This window comes from Ambystoma mexicanum, chromosome 8, assembly GCF_040938575.1.
Source record: "Ambystoma mexicanum isolate Mex_15411 chromosome 8, UKY_AmexF1_1, whole genome shotgun sequence".
In the NCBI taxonomy this organism is placed as follows: domain Eukaryota; kingdom Metazoa; phylum Chordata; class Amphibia; order Caudata; family Ambystomatidae; genus Ambystoma; species Ambystoma mexicanum.
Genome location: NC_090929.1, coordinates 1,307,093,733 through 1,307,119,003, shown reverse-complemented (window position 1 = coordinate 1,307,119,003; position 25,271 = coordinate 1,307,093,733). Strand labels below are relative to the sequence as shown.

The following is a 25,271-nucleotide window of genomic DNA, read 5'->3' as shown; positions in this document are numbered from 1 at the left end:
GAGAGGTGGAAAGTGCGAAGCAGAGGAGAAACAGATAAATAACAATAAATAAATAATAAAGGCAACAAACAGTGGTAATGCAGCTAGCAATTTGCAAGTGCTAGGTTTAAGGCAGCAGACAGGGTAGGTCTGATAAGTGTAGGAAAAAAAAGGGGAGCTGTATGGGTCCAGATACAGACCCCAGTGCAAGGGGTGGCCTGGAGGCAGTGCGGGAGGGTGGCAGGATGAGCAGGTACCTGGGCCCAAAAGACAGAGGATGGCCAGGTGCACGGTGCCAAGAGAGAACAGATCAGCAGGGGAGAGCGGAAGCAAAGGCAGAAGAAAAGAGGAAGGTCTTGAGGTGCTTCCGGAACCGGAGATGGTTCTCCTCATGTTTTAGAGTGGCAGGGAGGCTGTTCCAGAGAGAGGCCCCAGCCGAAGACAGAGATCTACCCCCAGCTCGTTTCTTTAGAAAAACGACTGACCCTGAGTGAGTTGGAGGTAGAGGAGCGAAGAGCTCGACAGGGGAGGTATTTGCCGAGGGATAGCTGAAGGTATTTTGGACCCAGGCCCCAGAAAGCCTTGTGGACAATGCAGAGGGTTTTGAATTTAATCCTTGCATCCACTGGGAGCTGGAGAGATTTCAAAGCTGGAGAGATACGATCCCAGGGCTTGAGGCCAAGGACAAGTCTTGCAGTCCTGTTCTGGATTAGTTGCAGAGGGCAGAGAGTAGAGGCAGGTAGATTTAGATAGAGGCTGTTACAATAGTCCAAGCTAGAGAGAACCAGAGCTTGAGATACCATGAGCTTCTGGGCGAAGGAGAGGAAAGGCAGAGTACCTCTGAGGCGGTGCAGTTGGAAATTTGACTTTTGAGACCTCAGAGATGTGGGCGGAGAAGGAAAGGGTGGAGTCAAAGATTACCCCGAGGTTCTTAGCCCCGCAGGTGGGGGTAGGAGGAGGTCCAAGGGAGGCCGGCCAGAGAGTGAGGGGAAAGGATGGTGAAGGTGTGCTGATGAGGAGGATCTCCGTCTTGCTGGCATTCAGACAAAGATCATTGGCGGCACACCAATCTTGAAAGGCAGTTAGGCAATCAGAGATGAGAGGAGGTGGCAGAGGGCAGCCTGAAAATGAGTTGAGTGTCGTCAGCGTAACACTGGAAATTTGAGCAGAAAATGGCAATGTAGTGGGCAAGAGTTGCCAGGTATTGGTTGAAAAGCCAGTGCGAGAGGTTAGACCCCTGGGGAACACCACAGGTAGAGAGGAAGATAGATGAAAGGAAGGACCCAAGTTGGACCTGGGAGGATCGATCTGAGAGGAAAGAGGTCAGCCAGGCTAGAGCCTGATCAGTGATACCCAGGTTTTCACAGAGATGGTTGAGCAGGATGGTATGGTTGACTGTGTCGAAGGCAGAAGAGAGATCGAGGAGGATGAGGACAGAGGGAATGTTAGTCAGGGTTGGTGAGCAGATCTTCACGGATGTTTAGGAGAGCAGTTTCCGTGCGTCTGGCAGCTCTGAAGCCTGACTGGTGGTCATGGAGACAGCCAACAGAATTGGAATGAAGGTTAAGCTGAGAGATGGTCAACTTTTCCAGGAGTTTGCCCACAAAGGGAGTAATGGAAATTGGGCGAAAAATGAAAAATATATTCAACAATTCAACATAGGTGTGGAATCGCGAATCTTCAGAATACATTCTTGTGCAACGATGTTCTGAAGCAGATATTCGCACTTTTCGATCATCCAGTCTTCCTCCTGTACCACTAGGAAAAAGCATAGGGAAATAACGAGCCTCCAAAGTCTTTTCCCAAACACTGGTGCACCTTTCATTGCTTTCATTTGATACAATTCTAAACTGTCACCCATCACTTCACATGTGTAGAGGATGAATACTGAAATATTCATACAAACTATTCCCTTCTGAAACAGATAGACGTTGGAATTGGCCTTCACTGCTTTTGTTAGTTGACTCAACATCAAGCATACACAAGCCTGGTACAGTCATACCGCCTTTATATACATCATTGTGGTTCAAAAGCAACGCCAATGTGTTTTTCACTTTTCCAATGTCTATAAGCTGTTGCCAAATGCACTTATCTTTAGTGGCAAAAGCATTTACTAAAACAAACAAATAATTTGCAGCATCACGCTTCACTCCTAGAGTGTTCACATTGTGTTCCAAATTGCGAGGTAAATACACAACTTTGCCTCTCACATCTTGCACTAATGATTTTTAGGCAAATTTGACATCTTTGCATGGTAAACTGCTCATCCTTTCCAAGTTATTGTTAGATTGCAAACAATCACTTCAAACATATTCAATTTATGAAGCACAAAACGGATATCAGACACTACCATGTCATTCAAAGCACTACTTGCAGAAATACTTCTTAGATTATAAAACCCTACACAGTGTCTACAGTCATAAAGATAAAATGCCTCTCTTGTGTCAAATCATTCTTCTACAAACAAATACAGATAAAGTTCTTTCCAAATATCCTCTACACTGTGTTAACTTTGTCCTCAATGTACACTAGTTGCAATTAAGAATTCTAAAAAGTGTGTCAACAAGATACGTTAACAATGTCCGGTCTTTCAGTAGAAGGCAACTCAAACATTGCAATACTTCTTTTACACTGTTGAAAAATCGGATCCTTTGAAAACATAGGGTCATCAGTTCCACTTCCTGTAAGTGTTTCACCTAAACTTTCTGCAGTTTCAGTCAAAAGTGTTTGATTTAAAACTGCAAGAGACATACTTGGTGTTTTACACTCATACAGTTTAGCTAGAAGCTATCTAATTTTAGGACGATGTGTAGCCAGCATCTGTATATGAAGAAACTGACTTATATCTACTTTTATGAAGACAAGCTAGAGAGTGACCAAGAAGTCCTGCTTTCTCGCAATTTTCAATCATCTATTCTTTGTAGCATCTTGATCTGTCTTTGAACATTATTTTTGTGTGCAAAACTTGCAAAAATCTCTTTAAGACGTTACAAGAAAATGTATCAATATTGCACAAAAAATTGCACGTCCATACCTCACAATGCTTCTTTTGTTTTATTCTAGATTGAGCTAAAGTTTCCATTTCTGTATTATCAGACCTTAGGATTTCTTCTTTTTTAGAAATCATACCATCTTATACTTCATAGCTACATCCACTCTCATCATTAATAGATAAGAGAACATTCTTTCCTTGAATGTAACTCTCCTCATTAAAAAATGTTTCTGTATGAGAAGTGTAAATTAAGTTGACAGTCTTTGAAGATGATTCAGATATTGTTCTTTTATGATTAGTACCTTGCGGTAGGGGGGCAGGTGGCAGCCTCCCAGCCAATCAGGAGGCTTGGAACATGGACATTATCACATGGGAATCCCCCCCGCTCTGAGCCTTCTCACGGCTGTAGGCTGCCATCTTCCCCCGCCAGGGATTCATGTAAGTGCTCTGCTCCCCTCCATCCATCCCCTCCACAGATTTCCTTTCCCTCCACTTACCTGCTTTTTTTGATCCTGTTCGGGAGAGGACGCACAGGAAACACTTCCATCTCCAGCGCGTCCGCTCCCGACCTGCGACAGTCTGCCATGGAAAGGGAGAGCTTTCTCCCTTTCCATGGCGGCAATTGTTTGTTTACTTTTTTTCCTATTTTTTTAATGGCTTCCATGGAAAGGGAGAAAGTATTGCCGTCTGCCTTTGCATGGCAGCTATTTTGTTTAATTTCTTTTTATTATTTTCAATGGCAGCCATGGAAAGGGGAAAACTGACTTCATTTTCCTTTCCCTAGTGGGCATTTTTTCTAGTTTTGTTTCTTCCTTTCCGAATCGCCGGAGCATTTCAGAAAGGAGGAAACATGCTTTTAGTACCCGGGTCCAACGGGCCAGGGTACCAATAGCAATAATCCCCTCGCGGGGGGAGGTTGGGAGGGCATTACTTTGTCAGGTAATGCCCCTGTAACTATGGGCTCTGGGGCTTTAACTGATTTGGTAATGCCCCCCCTCCCTTGGCTCTGGGATTATTGCTTAAATACAAGTGGTTTAAAAAAGGCACAAATTGGCTTCGCTCAATTGCTTTCTGCATGTGCTATTTTCTGGTATTTATGCATTTTTTCTAGTTGCATATGTGATTGTGTGCGCATTTTAAATGCAAAAAACCTTTGTATGTGGTTTGTCTTCAATACAATAGCTGTGATATGCCCTTTAACTATATCATTGTATATTTGGTATTCAATTTGAAAAACTTTGCTTGTTCATTTTTGCTGCCTCTGTTATGGATGAAATGAACATTAATTATTCTTGGAATAAACTTTGTTTTCCTGACTATTATTATTTTTCTCGAAATTTCAGTGGTGTTTTTGCCTCTTAAACATTTCATGGTAAAGAAATCCACAAATCCAGGTGGTAAAACATCCACATTTTCTTTACATTACATTTAATTTCTTATAACTCCAAAATGTTTCAAGGTGCACTAAAATTTGACATTTTATGGAGAAATGAAATGTCGGGTGGGAACAGGCCGAAAACTGACAATTGCACTCTGCTGTCAAATTTGCTGAAGGGGGTACATTTTGCCTCGAATTTGCCAATTTTTCCACAGTTTCTGCCATTTCAACAACCCTTAGCCATAATGAGTATACAAAAGGATGAGAAAAATCAACAGCTTGTGATATAGGGGTAACACTGCTAGAAGTACCCTGGCGAGACATGAAACATGAGGATGACGATCACCAATTAAAAGTCGGATGGAAATCAATTCCCAATAATATAACAGAAGAATATTATTAGTAAGAAATCAAATGTGCTTACGCGATGCTCAAGCAGTGAAGAAAGAGGAAGTGGAGCATCCAGTAGGACATCTTAAGGCTAACATTCGAGGCTTATTGGACTGATTGATCACATGCAACAGTTTGTGGTTAGAAGTTGCATTATTGAATTTGTATTTTTTATATTTTATATTTTTTGCTGCTTCAATGGCCAAATAATGCAATAGAAAGATAATGATCCTTCTCATCTTGCTACACAATCTGTGTCCATAAGTTCAGGGCAGACAGGAAGACCAACTATTGCTGATACTCTGTTTGGTAATGTGTGCATTTGAGAATGTTCATGAATTGTCAGAGCAAGTGGATTCTGGCATGAATGCATTTGGAATTCGCATGCAGCAACTCAACACGCTGTACCATCCGAAAATAAGTGTTTTAGTGGAGCAATGTTACTTTAGCATGCACAGACACGGAAAGTCAATGTCATTACTTAGTTTAGTCGTGACCAGTGCTCCGTCTAAGTATTTTTCTCTATGTGCGGAACCGGTTGGCTGTTGTGCGCACATTAATTTCTATGTGCGCAACTGACTAATTAGGTAAGCCTCTTTGTGAGCTACCGTCACATAAGAGAGTTTGGAAAGGAATTTCCTCTTCCCAGCCACTGCAGTTCTTTAAAAACCTTCCAATACTTGTTCCAAACACATGGGCTAAAATAAAATATGGCATATGTGATTATACAAAAAACTCAACCAGTCCAATACTTCAATATCTGGCACAGTACCTTGCAAACTTACTTATGCACAGAGAAAAATGTTGGCCTCATTATGAGTTTGGCAGTAAGTGGTAAGGTTGGCAGCGGTAACTCCACTACCGCCAACTTTACCACTACGCCAAATTACGATTTCGGGCCTGGAGTGGAAGATTTGCCTCCAGGAAAATCCTGGAGGTAAATCCTCCAACTCAATGAAGAGATCGTTCGAATTTCCACTGCGGTAATTCTGCCAAAATGCTACATTGAGTCCAATGGACTCAATATGAATGGGGAATAACAGTAATTTGTTTGAACGGTATTCTGGCGAATTTACTCTGGGATACCGCTCAAAGCCTTAATGAAGCCCTGTATGTTTAATGCCACTGGAAAATCACTCATTTGTATTACAAAACACAAATATCTCTTAGTTGTGCTCCCAGATATCTTGTGCAAACAATATTTATTCTTAAAGAAAGGTTTCTTTGTATTCTGAGTTTTCAAAAAAAGGAAATTTTATTCTTGATGCGATAATCTCGTGGTCAGCTGACATGTGTTTCGACCCAAGTGGTCTTTATCAAGGCTGGTGCGTTATTGTTCATTGTTAGGTAGGTTGGCTCTTGGTGGTGGATTAGGGAAGGTGGGTTCCACTCCTTGAATAGGCTGGCTTGACAGTCTGTTACTGCTACAAACGGCTTCCCTGGTGTTTGTGGTCCTCAAATATCTCTTGTCATAACTGATGTGGCTGTCAAGAAACGGAATACATGTGCCAGTGAATTAATGGCAATTAAAAGCAATGCGTCAAAAACATGCTGAAAGGAGTCCAAGCGCCACTTTAATGAAGTAATTCAAGGGCCAGGAGAACAAGCTTCTAATAATTTGTGTAGATGATAATTGCATCAGAATAACCACATCTTAGAATATAATGATCCAAAATTCCTGTGCCTCTACTTACTATCCACATTACGTTCTCCTGTGGGTATTGATAACACCAGCCTTAGAGCTAAGAGACATATGCACCATGCAAATATACTCCCTAAAAAAGGAAAATGTGCCTAACAAAAAGGAGAAACAATGAACATATCATTGCTTCAACCCACAAAGCTCCACTGATATTTTTTTGAATTAGTGACCAGTTGCATTAATTCCCAATCTCAAAAGGAATTTTATGGGGAAAGAACATCTTTTAATAAGCAGAAATTATCCCTATTGGAAAAGCTAATAACTTTTTTACTCCCCGAAAAATCATTTGACTCCAAGTAGGGAGCACAATCCGATTAGAGTCCTGCTTGTACCCCTGACACAGATAGTGAAATGACAAAGTGTATAGTTGTGCCCACCCTTCTGCACCACAGCCCAGATAAAATTAAACAAGAGCCTTATTGAGGTTTATTATGGAGCCCTGTTGAAGAAAATCACACACATATGCCTTTTAAGTTAATTGCATTAATTAATCGGAGATACAAATTATTTAGTGCCTCCTTCTATAACTATGGATCCCTCTTCTGTAATTCTTTGTGATCAGTTAACACATGGTTATATTGAAAAACCATCAGCGGTCGAGCATAGAAAGAAAAAGAAGGTGCTGTTGTCTAGATGGGTACTAGAATTTTCTATCTTTTAGCAAACACGCAACACAATTTCTTCACTGTACGGCCGAAACGTCTGACTTGGTCTTTAAAATGTGCTGCTTTGTTCATCACCCACTTCCGCCCAAACCCTTCCCAGGCCCCTGTGCTTGCCTCCGATACTAGTTGATAGAGCACTGTAAAAAGTGAGGGATTGTAGCAGTAAACACTCACTAGGATATTTGCAGACCCACAATGCTTTGCAAGCAAGGCATATTTAAATGCCTCAACATATGATGTGCGTTTTAAGAATGTCATGACTCTGCATGTGCAAAATTCTTTTGCAGTGCATACAAGATTGTTTGCAACATACACCACCCGTATATCATTGTGTAGGATTACACAAGTGCTCAGTGAAACTGTTTTTGTATAGAAGCAAGTTAACATAGAATGTGTGAAGGTCTATTCCCAAAGAAAACGATGCAGATTGTGTGAACATAATTCTCCTGTATGAATATCCGGTGCCTTGATAATATGGACGATTAATCCCAGGCATAGTCCATACCCATTTTCCCTTGTAGGGTAAGTAAATGATATTGCAATGTTGCTCTCTACTTACAAGGTAATGTTAGTAATGCAAAAGTAGGAGACGCGGAGCATCACATTTGTCTTTTCAAAATATTTAGAGGGCAAATTAATATTTGAGTTTCATAATGCGTTCACTTGCAAGGGGGCCGCTTCAAAGCACTTGCATGACATATATACAAAGAGGAAGTGTGGTATTTGGTTACACATCCAATAGCCGGCTTACTTACAGTCAGTATCCAATATTTGAGCTGGTAGTTAGATTATATAGTGTGGGTGACGCTTTTCTAAGGCACAATGAGTAACAGAAATTCTGGCGCGTGAACGTTATTCATGTTTCAACTAACATAAAACAAGTGGAGGGAGGTACACGTCTGTTAACCTTTCGCAGAGCCAAGAGAGGAAGAGTCAAGGTTGTCCGCTACTATCTTAATATACTCTCGGGCAGAAGTTTGAGTCATAAGGTAAAAGTGTGGTAGTCAGGTTTAGGAATCATGGGTGGGGAGGGAACATTTTTGGTTAATGTGTGCAGACATATCTTGGTTAGATTCTTCTGTTCATGGAGCCAGTTTTTCATATTTGTTTTTAACCTCTTGTGTTGTTTTTTGCTGTTAGGGATTTTAGGTGCATAGTAGTGGAATGCAAATTTGCAGAATATGAAGACTAGTTGCTTATTTTAAGAGAAAGAAAATTTCAGGTAATTGCTGTGGCTTGTGCCTTATTAAATCTTTTTGAATAGGTGAGAATTGTCTGTGTGCGCTGCTAAAAATCTTCTGAGCGGCACCCAGAAGGAAGCTGGGCAAGCGCACATGCGCACAGCTAAGAGGGGACATTTGCCGTGACCAACAGTCTTAAGAATGGATCTGGAATCTGTTTGCTGAACTGCAATTCAACATTAAACCATAAGCTCATAGATGCAACGACATAGAGTTATGTGGTTCAAGCAGTTTTTACAGTCTAAAGACCAGGTGACTATTGATAAAGTATCTATATACCAGAGTGCAGCTCCATTCCACTGTCAGGCTCATCACATCAGAAGGCAATGGAGCTTGTACATTACAGACCTGGTCATGTATACAGTAACTTGTGTAAAAAGGAAGAACTGGGTGACCTATTAAGTAACGGGATATCCTCCAGAAAAAGTTTCAGTAGCAGTTTTCCTCATGTTGAATCTTCAAGAACAGTGTCAGTAAATCCTCACACTTGTTTAAATTTGACTTTTAAGATATTGCATGTATTTAAGGACACAAACCTGACATAAGAAGTTATTACAGCAACAAAACAGCGTGCACTAAAGTAAACATGATCATAATCAGTAGAATACCAATGTATTTTCATTGTCTCTGGCACCACAGAGGAGCCAAGTCAAATTTTCTGCCATTCTGCCACTGAGTGACCAGATCTGTGCATCCCTTGCAGCATAAGCCACGAACAACCGAACTGTGTTTTTGTAGCCAATTTTGGGGGTCAATATCACAACCCTGCCCTCGCCACACCCTGGTTTAAAGGGACTACGTAGTAAATGTCGCAGAAAGTCACCATGTGAAGCCAGACAGCATTAAATAAAGTACTACTTATTCCTTTCGATATCCCTTTTTACATTGTGATCCAGTTTGGGGGCGTTTTATGAAAACATAACCATGTGCATGGAAAGTCCTATATGTAGGTTTGCACTAAATGTTGCATGCACAACGTGCCCATGTCCCTTTTGATTCTCTTGGGAAATAGGACCAACTATGGGGCACAGTCTGCTTTCTGTATTAAACATGTATCTATACCATTTGCAATGCATTCTGCAAGAAAGGGAGTATTGGAATTGATCGAGAAAGGCTTCTCCATGCAATGTTTATGACTAGCAATAGAACATTCTTTGTCCTAATTGCCTGTATTTGATATCACTAGAGATGCCTCCTGTCGAGAAGCTGAAATTGGCTGACCTGATGAAATCTAGCTTGGAACTCTCCGAGGAGTGGCCTAATGAAGAAGAGATGAAGCTGTTTCAGCACTTAAAACGGCAGATAATGCAGAATGAGAAGGAGGAATTCATTCGAAGTCAACCATTTGCCATTCAGGGTGGATTGTGGGGAGAGTCCAGTTCAAACACAAAAGACTTTAAGAAAAGACTTACACATACTGCCAGGTCAGTGCAAGAAACTAGAAATGTTTCCTAATGTTGAAACCTTAGGGAACGGCTAGCCGTCTATTTTAATGACTTTTTCCAAACTCTGCTGATATTATCGTAAAACAGTCATTGAGAGATTAGCGATGCACACCACGCTGGCCTTCGCTGATCTTTTATTAGCGAAGGGGAGCAGTGTTTTATTTATTTTTCTATTTATTAATACTTGTAGTGCGCACCCGTTCACCATGCAGTATTTTGTTACTGATACCAATAACCAAAGAGGCATGTCCTTTAGTGAATTCTATAGAAAGATTATAAAGTAAAAATTCAAGTTTTAAGAAGGCTGCAGGATTTAAAAAGATCAGATATTGATAAATACGGGAAGCGAATTCCATACTTTGGAGGCCTGTAATAAAGTTGCATTTTCTCTGGCTGGACAGTGGTTAGCAGTTACTTTTATTTTTTTCCTGGACTGCGCAAAGGTCTGCTCATCAATGGAAACTAGTTGTTAACACATTTCCGTCAAACAATCCTTTCAAGAATGGTATAGTTGCTTAACTTTCAAGAATAGAAAACCTAATCGGACAGAAAACTCTTAGAGGCAGGAAAAACATGCAAGCAGAAATTCAAGCGAGACATTATATAATGGTTATATTTATTTATAGACTGTGTGCACACAAAACATAGCACAGCTTAAAATTACACAATACTCACTAAAGAGGGGGACGAACATCGTCCCCAATTGACTTCTGGCACCGCCTTTCGTCAGCTTCCTCCTAAATTGGAAATACTGGCAGAAATGAAGAATGGTATTAAAGGAAAACATGTTTGACAGCTATTCATCTTCAACCAAAGGGTACAAATCATCAAAGGGCCTGTTGCAGCCTCCAGCTTGTTTATCCCTTTGCTTCATAAGAGGGTCTGTGTATCTTTCCGTCATCAAGCACCCAAAATGGTGGCTTGTGATCTGTTGCTGTTAGGGACATATGAGGTTCTGCCAGAAGTTATAAAACGATCATCATTCTCAAAAACTAGACTGATAGTAAGTCTTTCCACTGCAGCCCATAATAAAGGTTGCTGCTGCCATTGGGCCCCAGCCTTGCTGCTAGTTCCTAGGTGCTTCCTTAGCCCGCAGCTCACCACATATACAAGGCAACCTCTTTTCAGCTTGGACCACGACACTTAACAGAGGTCACTCCATAAAGCAACCCTCATGGTTATGATGTTTCAGTACTAGTTGTGGGTAGTTCCAAAGATTTCCTGGGTATAGCCAAATCATGGGACCGGGCTTGGCTCTAATGAAAGTGTGTGATCCTGGGCAAATCATTTAAATTCACTCTACCATATTTTCGAACTTTGGGGTGCCAGTTAGAGCTTCTGTCATGGGGGCTAGATGGTAAGACTCCAGGTATGGGCTTGTGTTGTTTGGGGCTGAGTAGACGCCACGCTTGCGAGTTTTCTTTTAAAAGCACAGTGGGCGATAAGGAAACTACAGCTTTCAATTGATGCCCCTTACCTTCATAGTCCAATATTAGAAGCTAAGAGAAAGTATAGTATGGAATTAAAAACAAGTGGCTAAAGGGAAACTCCTCTTTAGCAGCACTGTGGCTATGCTTCCAAAAGTTTCCAAGCAAATGTGTTCACTTACAAAGAGGAAAAACATACTTCTGGTTGCAAACCTTCTACAAAACGGGTAGCTTTCTACAAATATTGAGAGCTTTCCTAACAATATCAAGCAGGGGTCCTAAAAAGGATTTATTGCTAACCTGTCTAGGAATAACGTTATGCTGCATTTCACATTGGTCTTTTCGGAATAAAAATTTAAATCCATTTGAGAGTTAACAAACCGGCTTTAGTTGTTAAATGTAAACTTTATGAATATGGTGGCTGGTTAACTGCCCCTTTTTAAACTTGAACAGGGCTAAAGTAAGCATAACTCAATATTGTTGTAAAATATACATAATAGTGATTCATGAAGAGAATGCATTAAACAAGCAAAACTGCATTTCCTTGCAATATCCTTATCCACCACGCTCTCCCTTTTTGCCTGAAGATGTGAGATATCTGATGTTGGTTTCTGAAAATACCACCACAACACATGGGCCCTTTTACACCCACGACATGTAGTGCTGTCTTAGTAAGAGGACTGACACCTTCCCCGTTGGAGAAAATGGCTCTCTGTGGTAGTGCTGGAAACGGACACTTCAAAGGCAGCTGCAAGACAAAAGGGAAATATGTGAAATGGGATCATTCAAATGGATACCTTTTTGATGTAGGCCAGCCATGGGCTAGGGGAGGTAGAGGGAATCCATGAGGACCGAAACCTAAATGAGCAAGACTTTGGACATCTTGCATATTACTGTACATCATCTTCATCCTAAACCTTGTCCGATCTGGTCTCGTTCTCCTTCTAGAAAACCACCTCTACCTCAGGTAAAATCTACTTCAGGCTTCCTCATGAACAAGGCCCCTTTCATGTGCAGATATTATCCAAGGTCAGCACTCATCCATTTGGAACAGGAATTTCCTATTCTGCAGCCTTCACAATCCCAGAGATCGTTTCTAACTCCCAGTTTCAGTTTAAATAAGGCGTCATATTCTCTCAGTGCATCATACCTGACATCACACTTCTTGATTGTCTGAGTCTTTGCAATGGCTTGCTTAAGAGGCAGACGCACCCGAAAATAAACTTTTTAATTTAAATAGGTAGATCTGAAAGGGTGGGGGTTGTACACTTTGGAAACATTTGAGCTCAAAATCATATTTGTTCCATACTGGTGCCTTCCTGGTTGCTACTCTTTTTCCCTAGTTAAGGAGCCCCCCAGCCTCTTTCCCTTTACAGATGGGGAGCAGGTGCAAGTGGATCTAGGTGACCTGGCCTAACCCCCAGCCACCTCTTGCCTTCCTGGTTGCCACTCTTTTTCCCTACTTAAGGAGCCCTCCAGCCTCTTTTACTTTGCAGATGGGGAGCAGGTGCAAGTGGATCTAGGTCACCTGGCCTAAGCCCCGGCTACCTGGTGCCTTCCTGGTTGCCATTCTTTTTCCCTACTTAAGGAGCCCTCCAGCCTCTTTTGCTTTGCAGATGGGGAGCAGGTGCAAGTGGAGCTAGGTAACCTGGCCTAAGCCCCACCCACCTTCTTAGCGCTGCCTCTTCCTTCCTGCTCTTGACTCTTAGATCAAGGGTGTCTCTCGCCCGGGTGTACGAAGCAAAAGGCTGACAAAGAAAAGGGCAATTCCTGTTGGGACCTGTATGTACCAGGAGGACCCAGTGCCCAACCCCCTGCTCAGACAGCAGGTAAGCATGCACCAACATGTGTTTACTCCTGTCGTCACAGGCCATCCCCACCCCCTCGTGTCCCCCTGTGATGTTACCTTGTGCCCCCATCCCTTCTTGCACACAGGTGTTGTCTGTTTTACTTGATTGTTCTACCCTGCTGCTCCTCCCCCCCTCCAGTCTGCTTCTGCAGGAGTCTGTCCTGATACATTCTGGTTTCACCATCACCGTCTTGTGGCCAATGCTAGATTTTACTTTTATGGACTTCATTGATTCATGGTGCGTCACCCTTTCTCAACTCTCATGCTGGACTTCCTTTGCATCTTGTACTCATGGTGGCCCTGAATCATGCTGTTCCCATCTTCATCTTGTATCCTGGCTTGCAACATTATGTTTTACTACTGACTTCTGCAATTGTATTCGCTCTCCCCTCTTGCTTCTCCAATCTTCTTGACTGCTTACTCTCTGTTCTCTCCTCCTCTCCCTTTCTCCCTTTTCCTATCTCCTTCCCCCCTCCTCTTACTTTCTTCTATGCACTTACTCTATCATAATTGTCCCTGGACCTAGTATGATAACAACCTCGTTGGTCTCCTCCCCCCTCACCTTACTTTTCTTTTTCCTTCCCCCACCCCTCCAGCACTATCTGAAATGTCAGGCCTAGTACGATAATGGCTTGTTTTGTTCCTCCTCTCCCTTTCTGCACCCCTCCCCCTCACCTTTTGTTTTTCTATGCCTCTACCAGAAATGTTGTCACGCCTAGAACGGTAGTCGCCTGTCTGTTTCCATTTCCTTCCCACTCTCCCCCACCCTTCCTTATCTATGTTTTAGCTCTTGCTCTATCTGAAATGTCGTCAGACCGAGAACAATAGTTAATTTCACATCCTTACTGTTCATGTACTGCAAGAAAGTAATTGTATTTTCCTTTGTTCCCTCCCTTTCCTTGAAGTGCTTTGAAACACATTGTGTATAGGCGCTATATAAATAAACTATCATACCATATCCTAGCCTCCTACCAATCTCAAACATCGATGAAATACGGATTTCTAGACTCCTGTGACCCTCACAAATCCCAAGACATGTGACAGAAATGTATGCAATTAGGAGAATCACTTGACTTTAAAACACCTCTGCTTTTTGCTCTACATCCTATTGTTACGCAGTTATGTCAACAATGTTGTTTTGGATCTGAAATGTCTTTTTGGAATACTAAGCTGCATCTTTGTTTTCAAATTGGTTATGTGAAATTCATGTCTGGGCATGCCTACAGTTACTGATTAATCTCAATCGGCTGACGGGCCTCTTTTGGTTGCATGACTTTCATGGCTTGGCAGAGTTTGGTTGTTTTTTTTTTTTGGATGCCTAGTTCAGAGTTTCGATCTTAAGTGCAATTATTCCTTATGCTGGGGTGTGGAAATACCAAGCAATTACCATGTGAATAGATATCTTTATGACGACCGTGTTTTAGGCCTAACTGGGATGTATCTCAATGTATTTTTTCCTCTTGAAATGAGCACAAGCGAGTGGGAGCAACCGATATCTAGAGGCCTTTCACAGGTAGATCTTTGTTACAGTCGACTTATGTTTTTTTTTTTTTTTTTTTTTTAATGAATGATAAATAACTCTGTTCCTTTCCAGATATGAAAGCTAATCTGCTGGGACTTTAAGCAATCCCATCAACAATATATACAGAGCTAAACAGAAATGAGTGTGTACCATGTTCACTGGAGACCTAGCAAAAGCAGTGTTGCCAATGACACGTCTGAACATCATATAATTTTGCAATGTGCAAAGCGTGTTTACTTCTTTTATTTTATTTTATTTTTATTTTTTGCATTTGTGAAGCGCCCAGCAGCTCGGGGGCATTGGGGCGCTGTTTCAAGAAAATGACGTAGTTACAGTGCAGGATGCAATAGACAGTGAATGTTACAGAGAAAGTGTATCTAACATTATCCTGGACATGCAAGGTTGCCTTACATAAGTTATACAGTTGGCAAGGTGAGCACTGACTTGTGAGAAGTGCGTATATCTCATACCAGGTCAGAGTGGGGTTTACACGAACAACATGGTTTTTATTGCTTTTCTGAAGCCCATGTGGGACTCGATGCCTCTGATAGAGGCGGGTAACAGGTTCCAGTTGGTGGCTGCGAGGACTGGGAAGCTAGCGCCGCCTGCTGTGGTCCTAATGCTTTTTGGAATTGATAGTCAGTTGGTATGGCTGTATCTGGTCGTTCTATTTGAAGGGGGACCAGAGAATCTTTGTGCAAGGTAGCGAGGTGCTGTGTCATGGCGACATTTGTGGGTGAGTGCCAGTGATTTGAAGAGGATCCGTTCCCTGACGGGTAACCAGTGGATGGATTTCCTGGTGGCGGGATGTGGTCTCTTTTAGAGACTCCAGTGACTGCTCTGAGGGCATTGTTCTGCACCGTTTGAAGTTTTGTGATGTTTTTAGCTGAAGTGCCTAGTAGAAGTGCATTGCAGTAGTCTAGGCGGGAACCTATGATTGCTCTGGCGATGGTGAGGGAGATTTGCTGCGAGAGGAAGGGCCTTGCGGCAGTGATATGTTTCGAGTGGTAGGCTGCTGCTGAGGAGATTGCATTCACCTGTCTATCCATGGTGACATTAGAGTCCAGGTATACTCCTAGGGTTTTGACTGATTTGGAGACCGAGATGTGGCAGTTGTCGATGAGGAAGGAGTCCTATTGGGATCCCATTTTTTTGATTGTGACTGGCGATCCGATGATAAGTAGTTCTGTCTTTTTGCTGTTGAGGCAGAGCCAGTTTTCAGCCATCCAGGTTTGGATGGTGGTGTAGAAGGAGTTAAGGGTTTTTTGGTTGGCCTCGTAGTCGCCTGTAAGAGGGATGAGGACCAATGTGGTTGTGTGCAGGCTAGGTCTGAGAAGAATTTCATTTCTCTGCCCCTAAGGAAGGATGCGATCCAGGCGGTGGCGTCTGCTGAAAAGTTGCCCGCTGTTGAGAGGTGATGGCAGAGGGTGTCATGGTCGACCAGATCGAATGCTGCGGAAAGGGCAAGTAGAACTAGAAGAGCTGGTCTGTCTATGTCTCTGAGGTCATCGATTTGGTTCTTAAGGTCCAATGATGCGGTTTCTGTACCATGGTTGGGGCGGAAGCCGGATTGCCGGAGACCAAGCAGGTGATGAGCTTCAAGGTATTTCTGCACTTGGAGGTATGCAGCTTTGTCCAAAATCTTCAGAAGGAAGGGAACTGTCGTGATGGGCCTGTAGTTCCTTGGTATCTTGGGGTCTAGTGTTGGTTTTTTCAACAGTGTTTTTTTTTTTCAAAAGTGGGCACACCCATGCTTCTTTGAGGCAGATGGCACTTGGTTGGATTTGAAAGAAGCGTTGATGAAGGCTGTGAAGAACGGTGCCAATGTGGGGGCCCTGTCCTTGATGAGCTAGGCCGGACACAAATCGCCTTTGCAGTTCGAAGGTTTGATCGAGTTGAGTATGGTTAGGACTTCCTCTTCTGTCATCTCCTGGAATGAGAAAGCTGGGATTATGGATGGGGTGTTCTGGTGTAGGTCAGATAGTTGTTGCGATAAGGCTTTTTGGTGACTGATGATTTTTTCTTGTAGAGTATTCAGCTTGTTGAGCATGGCTTCTTGAATGCTGTTACACCATTCTTTGTCTTTATTCAAGGGGTTGGAGGGGGGAGTGGGAGTCTCTAATTCTCTGAATGTTGCGAAGATTTCTCTGGATCCAGATTTAGCGTTGGCAATCCTGGTATTAAAGGAGTTGGCTTTGGCTGTGAGAGAGCCAATCGTTTTTGTGAGCGTAGTTTCAAGAGATCCTGGGTGAACCATGAGGTTTTTTTTTTTTTGTGGGTTTGGCTTTCCTATGTGTAAGAAGTGCAAGGATGTCTATGCCCTTGGTGATAATGGCGTTGTAGGTTGCTCCGAGGGTGTCCGGATTGTTAGTAAATGGGTGTTCGAGTTCGGAGACCTGGAGGTGAGGAAGCAGTCTTTCCTTGGGGAGTTGCCTAGCGCTCCTGGTGAGGGCGGGTGGCAGAGTTTCTTGAGAGGTGGTAGGAGTTCTGGTATAGTTGAGATTGAAGTGGATAATGGAGTAGTTCCACCATGGAATGGGAGAGATGACTGGAGTCGATACCTCGAACCGATATTTTGACGGGGCACAAACAATTTTTTACAAATACCTTGCAGTGATTTCTCACCTTTGTGTTCAGCATATCACGATTTAACAGCACATTGTAATTTACACACTGACATTTGTTAATTTCTCCTTGCTTAAAATACAAAGTGCTCTATTTGAAACGCATCATATGTGAGCTTATAACCTGACAGGAGGGTTTGTTTCACAAGTACAGTTACATTTTCAGTACCTTTCAAAAATGCAAACAAAGTTGTCTTCTGTGCTTGGCAAACTGTGCACATCCTTTTCTTCATGAGCAGCAGGAAGTCTTTCTTGGGTAAAGAGGCCTTTAGCATCGGTGCTGTCAATTTGAAGTTGGTCACACCCAATCCTTGGGTCTTGATTACATTTTGGCATAAGCAGTTTAAAGGAAAGTTAATTTTGTGGCAAATTCCCAGTCATTTTGATGTCTCCCAGGTATGAAGGTAACTACCTTCATTTTACAGGTTCACCTTTTCCTGCTATTTGAAGAAAACACAACACACGTGAATTAAGCAAGGTGCCATTTTTGCATATTTTGCTTTAGATTCATCCACTCTCCATTTTCCCTTGCCACCTTTTTGACTTCCTTCAAATAAATTAGGATTTTAATATGTATGGGATTGAAACACCCCATTTGGTGAACCATCTTTTAGAGGCCTCTTTAAAGAAAAAGAATCAAGGCAGAACTCTTGTCAGACCTACAGATGTAAGTCCCTTGCACAGGGTGAAAACAGCATTTCTAGGGGAATCGGCACCTCCTCCCCAAAACACGTTTGGGGCACAAGAGATTGCTGGGAGAGGAAAGTTTGGCTGCCACTAAAGACTGCTTGTACCAACGCAGCATATACATGACCATGGCTGGCACTGCAAGCAGCTCTTAAGCATTTCCCTGGACTGGGAAAATCTGTGCAAACATTGTTTTCTTTTAAGCAGCCTGGTGACAAGACCCACAGCGCTGTAAGCCCAAAGGTGATACATTTGGCTAGGCTTGTTGCAGAACCCAGCATTTCCGGCGTCAAGCCACATCGAGATGACTTTAGAATTCTGCTGCTGCTAACGTAAACAGACTTCCCCTTTGCCTGTGCTCCAAGCTACGCTTCACCACCTTGAGCTGCCTGGACGAATGAAGTTGAGCTTTGAAGTGGCTGCCACTCATTGCTAATCCTGTACCTTGACGGTGAGGAAGGATATTTTAGGGGCAATGCATTTGTCTTGGAAGCAAGACAATGCAGGGCAACACAGGTTTGAATACTGATCCCGCGCTTAGAAACCACTGGCTGGTATTAAGTGCATTATAAAAGAACAATTATTATTACAATTATTAGTGACATACATATGAAATTTTGCATAATCATCAAATGAGATAAAAGAATTCCCCCTTGGTCTAACAGCATTTCTTAAATACCGTTCTAGTGCGCAACATAACCCATACAAATAATCTGGTAAAGTATTGTTCTTTCCCAAATACCCTTTACAATGGGTAGAAAAACCTAAAAAGAGCCACATCTTCCACCACCCTTGCATCACATTTACACCCACATGACTATTTTCCTTTACTCCATTTACAGATTTCACTCTTTAATGATAACATATTCAATCATAATTTGGTTATCAAAGAGCAGGCATACCTTAATATGACTGTGATGAATCTGGAGAATTTGTCCCTTCTCACCAGAGGGGGAGCCAAACCCTTTGAAGTGTGGGAGGTGAGCCTGCTAAACAAGACCCTCCCTAGGGTCCTGGGCAAGTAGGACCTCACTCGGAGTGACTCACATTTTGGGGACAAGGACTCACATTCCAATAAGGTGTGGGAAAGACTTTGGTGTTTACCATTGAAACTATAACCAACAAAGACCCTTCTTACACTCTATTGGTTTCAGGTAATGCTGGACATGCTGAACATTGTTTGAATGCCATAGTCAAAGAAGACAGAGGCAATTGTTTTTGCTTTGATGACGTGCATAAGAGCAGGGTGGACTGCGAATGGAAGAGCGACTCCTACCGAGGTAGGAAAGTCATTGCTTCACAGAGGTGAGCCTTTGAGATGATGTTCTTAACGGGGCCAAGCCACAGAGCCAGCGGTGGTGTGGGAGAAGCGAGATCCGCTAAGTGGAGGCAGTGAGGCAGGCACTCTAGCCGAGCAAAAGGCTTTGATCAGGAGAGGAACGGAGACAGAAAGAAATCATGCTTCCCTGGTAACATGACCACTTGAGAACAGTGTTGGGCCTGGCGCAAAGCAACCGACAGTGAGACCAAAGGGAGGAGAGGATACCGGGTCCCCGAGCTCAACACGGCAAGTGCCTTTGCCGACGAGACGACTACTGACAGGGAAGCAAACGCTCCCAACCTGATGACTCCAGTGAGGGCTATGAACTTTGATTGATTTCCAAGATTGCCGAAACCGACAAAGGGGTGAAAGCTTGAGAAAACGGAACAGGCACCTGACCCAGGTAAAACTGAGTAAAAGAGATAAACATTGTATATCAAGGCTGGAGAAGCCGCCATCAGTATGAGAGCCTAAGAGAACTGACCGGGTACACACCCTATGTTAAAAGGAGTGAAAGGGGTATGTGTGCTTTATGTAAAGGCTGGGAAGGCCAACAGATATGAGGAACAGATAAAATCATACATTCATACGTCTCACGTGGAACAAAGGCAACAAGGTTTGGATACTTTGCAACAAAGCTAGTGGAGCCAACTATGTAACAGGAACCTGCAATACCAGAGCAGTCAGAAGACCAATGTTTATTGATTGGACTGAGAACCAATACCCATGCCAAAGAACCACAGGACAGGGCAACCAGCAGCGTGTGTCCATGCGAGCAAGGTGCCCTGCTGTTTCTGAACACACCAAAAACAGGTAAGATTCTCCCTTTAGGGAGATGAAACTCTGATCCCTTTATCACTCATATCTCCAATTAGATAATATCCAACAATATTTATAATCTTGTATAGCTTTTGACACACAGGTTATCTGGAATAACAACACCAAAGAAGAGTGTATCTAACACAAGAGAAAAGGTATGAACCATGCTATTTGTCAACCAATAGATCTTTGAACACAGAGATGAAATATGATTAATGCTCGTAAAACCAGCAATACAACTAGAATATGTGTTTATTTGACCTTTACACAGATCCAAAGGGTAGTTAACTCAGAGTGGATAAAAAAAATTGGAATTATTTTCCAATACAAAGAATACGAAAAAAAAAGACCATGAAGGTAAATTGTAAATACAGGTACTACTTGAAATAGTGATTTATGTGAAAGCATAGTATTTTGTCAAGATTGAAATAGATGATTTGAACCATATGGTTTATTTATTTTATTTTCCTGTAACAGTACCTGAAGGTCGAATAAAGACCGAAATGCATTGGACAAAAAACAATTATTGCAACAGGCCCATCATAAAATAGTCTTTACCAATAAAGACAACTATTCCTAAACTCATACAAAGTTTTGGAGTATCTTTGGACAATAAACATGAAAATGAAATATAGATTGGAGAATAACAAATAATTAATAGTGGAATACCACACAGGTCCTTCCAGTCAACTGGGATAACCAACCCAGTCATATGTTTGTCAATATATTCCAAAGGGACTTTAAGACTACAAACAAGTTGTCTACGAGTTGGGTCAGGCAGAAGCCCATTCTGAGGCTTTTGTGAATGCCTCCCTTTTTCCTTTTAGTTAGATTTTCAAAAGTGTTAGGGCAGTTAGTTACTTAGGATTTGGACTCCACGCTCCTTATTTTTGGACTTCGGTAAGCACCCTTAGTTTTTGTTTTAGAAGGTAAGGAACTTCCCTCGTAGCGATTGGGCCAAATAGGCATGTTTCTTTTAATTTAGAAAAATCACATAGACACGTGACCCATTGTAGTCAGAGTCCTCCTTCCGGTTCACCACAATGACCCAGAACAAATAAGGCCCACAATCCCAGGTCCAATTCAAAATAGCATGGCTTCACACCCTCATCTTCCCTAGCTCTTGTTCTCCTCTATTACAGAATAAAAAAATAAGCGCTCTTGATTCTGTTCTTCGAGTTTGTGCTCATGAGACGTGGGTTTTCATACAATGCTCCCAGCTCTAGACACATTCGTTTTTTTTCTCCACATAATCTAGACGTTAGATCTTTGTAACCACTTCACTTTTGCATAAATCATCCAATATGTTTTGCATTAGAACAGCCTGGGTGTTGGTCCAAACTGAGACCCATAACAGAAGTAGATTTAATCTCAAAAAGACTATTGGGTACATGGCTCCCAATTCTAAATTATTCCTAGTCATTTTCATCGGAACTCATTTTCACATAGCTCCCGTATTTGTGGTATTCCTAGTCATTTTCATCGGAACTCATTTTCACATCCAGCAGGCTAATATTAGTGTAATCCCATATACCAGCACCATATTCAACGGCTACCAGTTTCCGTTTTATATATCCGTAATACATGATTTACAGAGAGATGCCCAGTATTTTTCGCAAAGCGAATGATTGGTATGAAGCAAAGAGTGCTTTCTCAAAATGGTTCACCCATGATAAAGATATTTGAAAAGGTGATGGCCAAGTACTCTTACTTATTCACCCACTCCATTGTTTGATTTTTACACCACATGCCATTGGCAGACAGTTTCCTTCTCCCCACCTTCTCCACTTTGGACTTCATGGTATTCACTGCTAGTCCTTGCTTGTCCTTAAACTCGGTACATTTATTAGCAAGAGTTCATAGTTCGCCATTGGGACCCTAGCTCACCTTAATGTTAAACTCTGGATACAAACTTTTTAAAACATTTAATAATGCTGTAGAAATCCCCTTATTCTACAGTACTGGATCTGTCATAGATTCACATATTTTTGATATTCCCCATCGTCGGCATGGGAATCCACAGTTACAAACGTTCTACTTTTAATAATATAACGAAAACACAGGAGTGTTTTGTAATTTTTCCACGTTCTTTATAGATAATTTTAGCCCCATCCAATGGAACGTTGAGTACCATGCCCCATCCCTAGAGGCCATCTTCAGATTCTAGCTGCACGTCAATCTGAGAATAGTCCTTGCACCTTTTCGCCCAGAGAAAAACTTCACAATTTGTTTTACCTACATAAAGAAAATTGGAAAACTTCAGAGATAAGCCCAGGGTATTTTTTGCTTTGAGATCATGGAGAGCAGATCTATAAAATTCCTCTAGATGTGGGATGAAACGTTTTCATGAGGGGGGCAGGCATAAAGAATGTATGTATTGTCCGTCTCCCAATCACACCACTAAAGATTGTGAGATATGCCAAAGATTCAGCACTAAACGGCTTAGGGATAGGCAAAGGAGGTTGATGTGCTGGCTAAATGAGGGCAAATTCCCCCGCCCTCTGAGGCAGAGTCCTCAAAGAGTGTGGCAGCAGGAAAACCATCTGAAAGGATTACCTCCCAGCCTCAAAAGAGGTCTAGGTCAGAGGAGACCAGATAAGTCAGAGATATATGATGACTCCAATCTCGACCATGTCTAAGGTTCTCTCAACAAAGACACACAGGTCATCTAAGGGGAAGCCCCTGGATTTGAATGGCCACAACTCGACGACGAGAGACCTGTTGATGACAACATATGAAATTGAGGCGACAACACTGTCGGCAACCTCATCCACAGAAGGAAGGCCAACCGGCCACGGCCCACTAATGGTTAGTCCGTCAACCATTACCCAAGGGGTAAAGATGACGAGACTATTTATGGGCTTGTTGACGAGGGATATAATTAAGGCACTGTCATCAAAAAAGCCAATACATCACCTATCTGGAGAAGTTGTCAACGATATTTTTCAAAATGCCAATAACAGCGGTCATTTCTCACCACCATTAGTCGACAGTCACTTACCACAGACAAACAAAAAAGTATGTCGCTGATGAGTGAGAAGCCATCTATGAGAATAGCCCCCATCAACAAAGCCAGCGAAAAAAGGCAGCTGACAGTCGATCTGTCGACAAAACCAAAGGTTCAACGGACAAGGCCTGTCAGTCACAGGGTAAGGGTGAGGTGCCACATGAAAAGAAGCTACACTCTCCACAACTAATCTCGCCAGCTCAGTCACCAATTTCTGAGGTAATGCCTGATCAAATACTAGAGAACCTCATCGACTCATATTATGAGCAAGGTTACTCCCCAAGATTTTCAGATTCAGAAGAATCCATCATACTGCAGCAACAAGGGCAGTAACTGTTAAAGAAGAAAGTTAAAGAAGAAAGTGGCAATACAACCGCCGCAGCCACGGTCAGTCCTACCACCACATGGCCCTCGGATGCCTGTGCCAAGATCCATTCCAATTCCTATTCCAGGCCTGAGTCTAAAACCACAAATGCTGCTAGATAAGCAGGTGCTAACATCATTGCAAATCCTGGTGGCATCTAGACAAGCGTCTGCCAACCCTGCACGTACCATCACCTACAGCGCAGAGGGAGGTGAACCCACTGCCTAAGCAGTACAGCAACTGTCAAAGTCACGAGGTTAAGACCCCCTCCACCAAGATCAAGGTCACCAGGACTGATGCACAGGTCCCCAAAACAGTCAAAATCCACAGAGTGCCAAAAGGGGCACCCAATAGCACCCACACAGGAGGACCAGAAAGAAGGCAAATTATTGCACACAGATTAAGACACAAAGAACACAGACTCCACAACATCCAGATATTTCAGAGACGATGACTGGGAGACTGATGACATCCACAAGGACTTTGTGCCAGTGGAACCGGCCAACATTCACCGCCTGACTAGGTGGGAGTGTTCTATACAATGATCCCTAAAGCATGTTAAGAGTTTAGTCTTGCGCCCACTACAGATAAAAAGGACAGCATCTTATTTGACCTGATGAACTAACGCAGGAAATGAATAATCTCCATCCCGATATTAGACAACATGTGGGAAGAGGGCCTTCTCATCATGAAAAAACGCTTTTCAGAACTGGCATCAAAAGGCAGGCTATAGATATATTTTAGAGCACTGGACTCCAGGCGAAAATGCCTTCTGGCAGAGCCTTCACCACATTCAGTAGTCTTAGAAGCAGCAGGGAGGAAAGCTCACACACAAGCATCCAAATGATCAGTTCCACCGGATAACAAAGGGCGCAAAACAGATGCTTTTGGCAAAAAAGGCATTGCTATTGGAGCAACAACAATAAAGGAAGCCAATGCTCTAGCAATTATGGCTAGATAAGACCAGGAAATGTGACACAGGATGGCACCCATCCTGGAGCGCTTGCCAGAAGAAAAAAGGAAGGAAGTGTGAAGGCTTCATGAAGTAGACACAGACAACTGAATAAAGTTTGGGCTATAAACTTTTATAAACTCAAAAAGGCGGTTGAAAAAAGGCCTAACTTACCCTATGCTAAGGTGGGATTTCCCTACCTAAATAAATAAAACTGATAGTATGTGTCGGGAAGTCCAAAGCAAATGTCTATCTGTGTCCAAAACCTATACTTGCCCTCACATCTAATTGTATATGTGTAGGGATGTTGGCCTCAAAACAAGAAGTGTTCAAATGAAAGTTCACTGCTTCCTCCAGCTTTGGTTGGAAAAGGGGGGTTTCCTGTCCCCAAGGTTCAAAATAGTTCACGTTACAAAAAGAGGGGTTACCTTCCCCAAGCTTTCAAGTCTCAAGTCTCAACTTTCCAAAACAACACAATTCCTTCGGATACTTCCCAGCTCTTCTGCCTTGGTCACATTTCATCAATTTCATAAAGTTCAGTTCTTTTATTTCAGTTCACACCAGTTTTCCTTTATTCAATCACAAGCTTGTGGGTGAATTAAATGGATTTTCCCTAGGTGGGTTTACTCAGTCTAGGTGCAGTTGTCGGACCACACAGTCCACCCATTACAGGTCATACAACCGATGCACCTTAGTTACATCTGCTTCATAGGCACCTTGCCACAGTTTCAACTTCGCAGTGATGCTTGACTTTTTCTCATTTCACATTCTCTTGATGCTTTATCACTGCTTGTTTTGCCACCATTCACTTGTTTAGGAGCTTTTACTTGCAAAGACCATCATAAGCTTCCCAGTCGACTCTCCTGCCAGGAAACATATTCACTGTTTCAATTATCTTGACCAAAGC

At 42.5% G+C, this 25,271-nt stretch overlaps 1 protein-coding gene across 3 annotated transcripts in view; it reads left to right on the top strand.

Annotated features, from left to right (window-relative positions):
- LRRC27 (leucine rich repeat containing 27) overlaps positions 1-25,271 on the top strand; it is a 750,327-nt gene that overhangs the window by 361,273 nt on the left and 363,783 nt on the right. For all 3 annotated transcript variants that reach the window (XM_069611415.1, XM_069611417.1, XM_069611416.1), the window contains exon 6: positions 9,534-9,771. In XM_069611415.1, the coding sequence (XP_069467516.1) occupies positions 9,534-9,771 (238 nt within the window). The remainder of the gene's footprint in view (positions 1-9,533; positions 9,772-25,271) is intronic.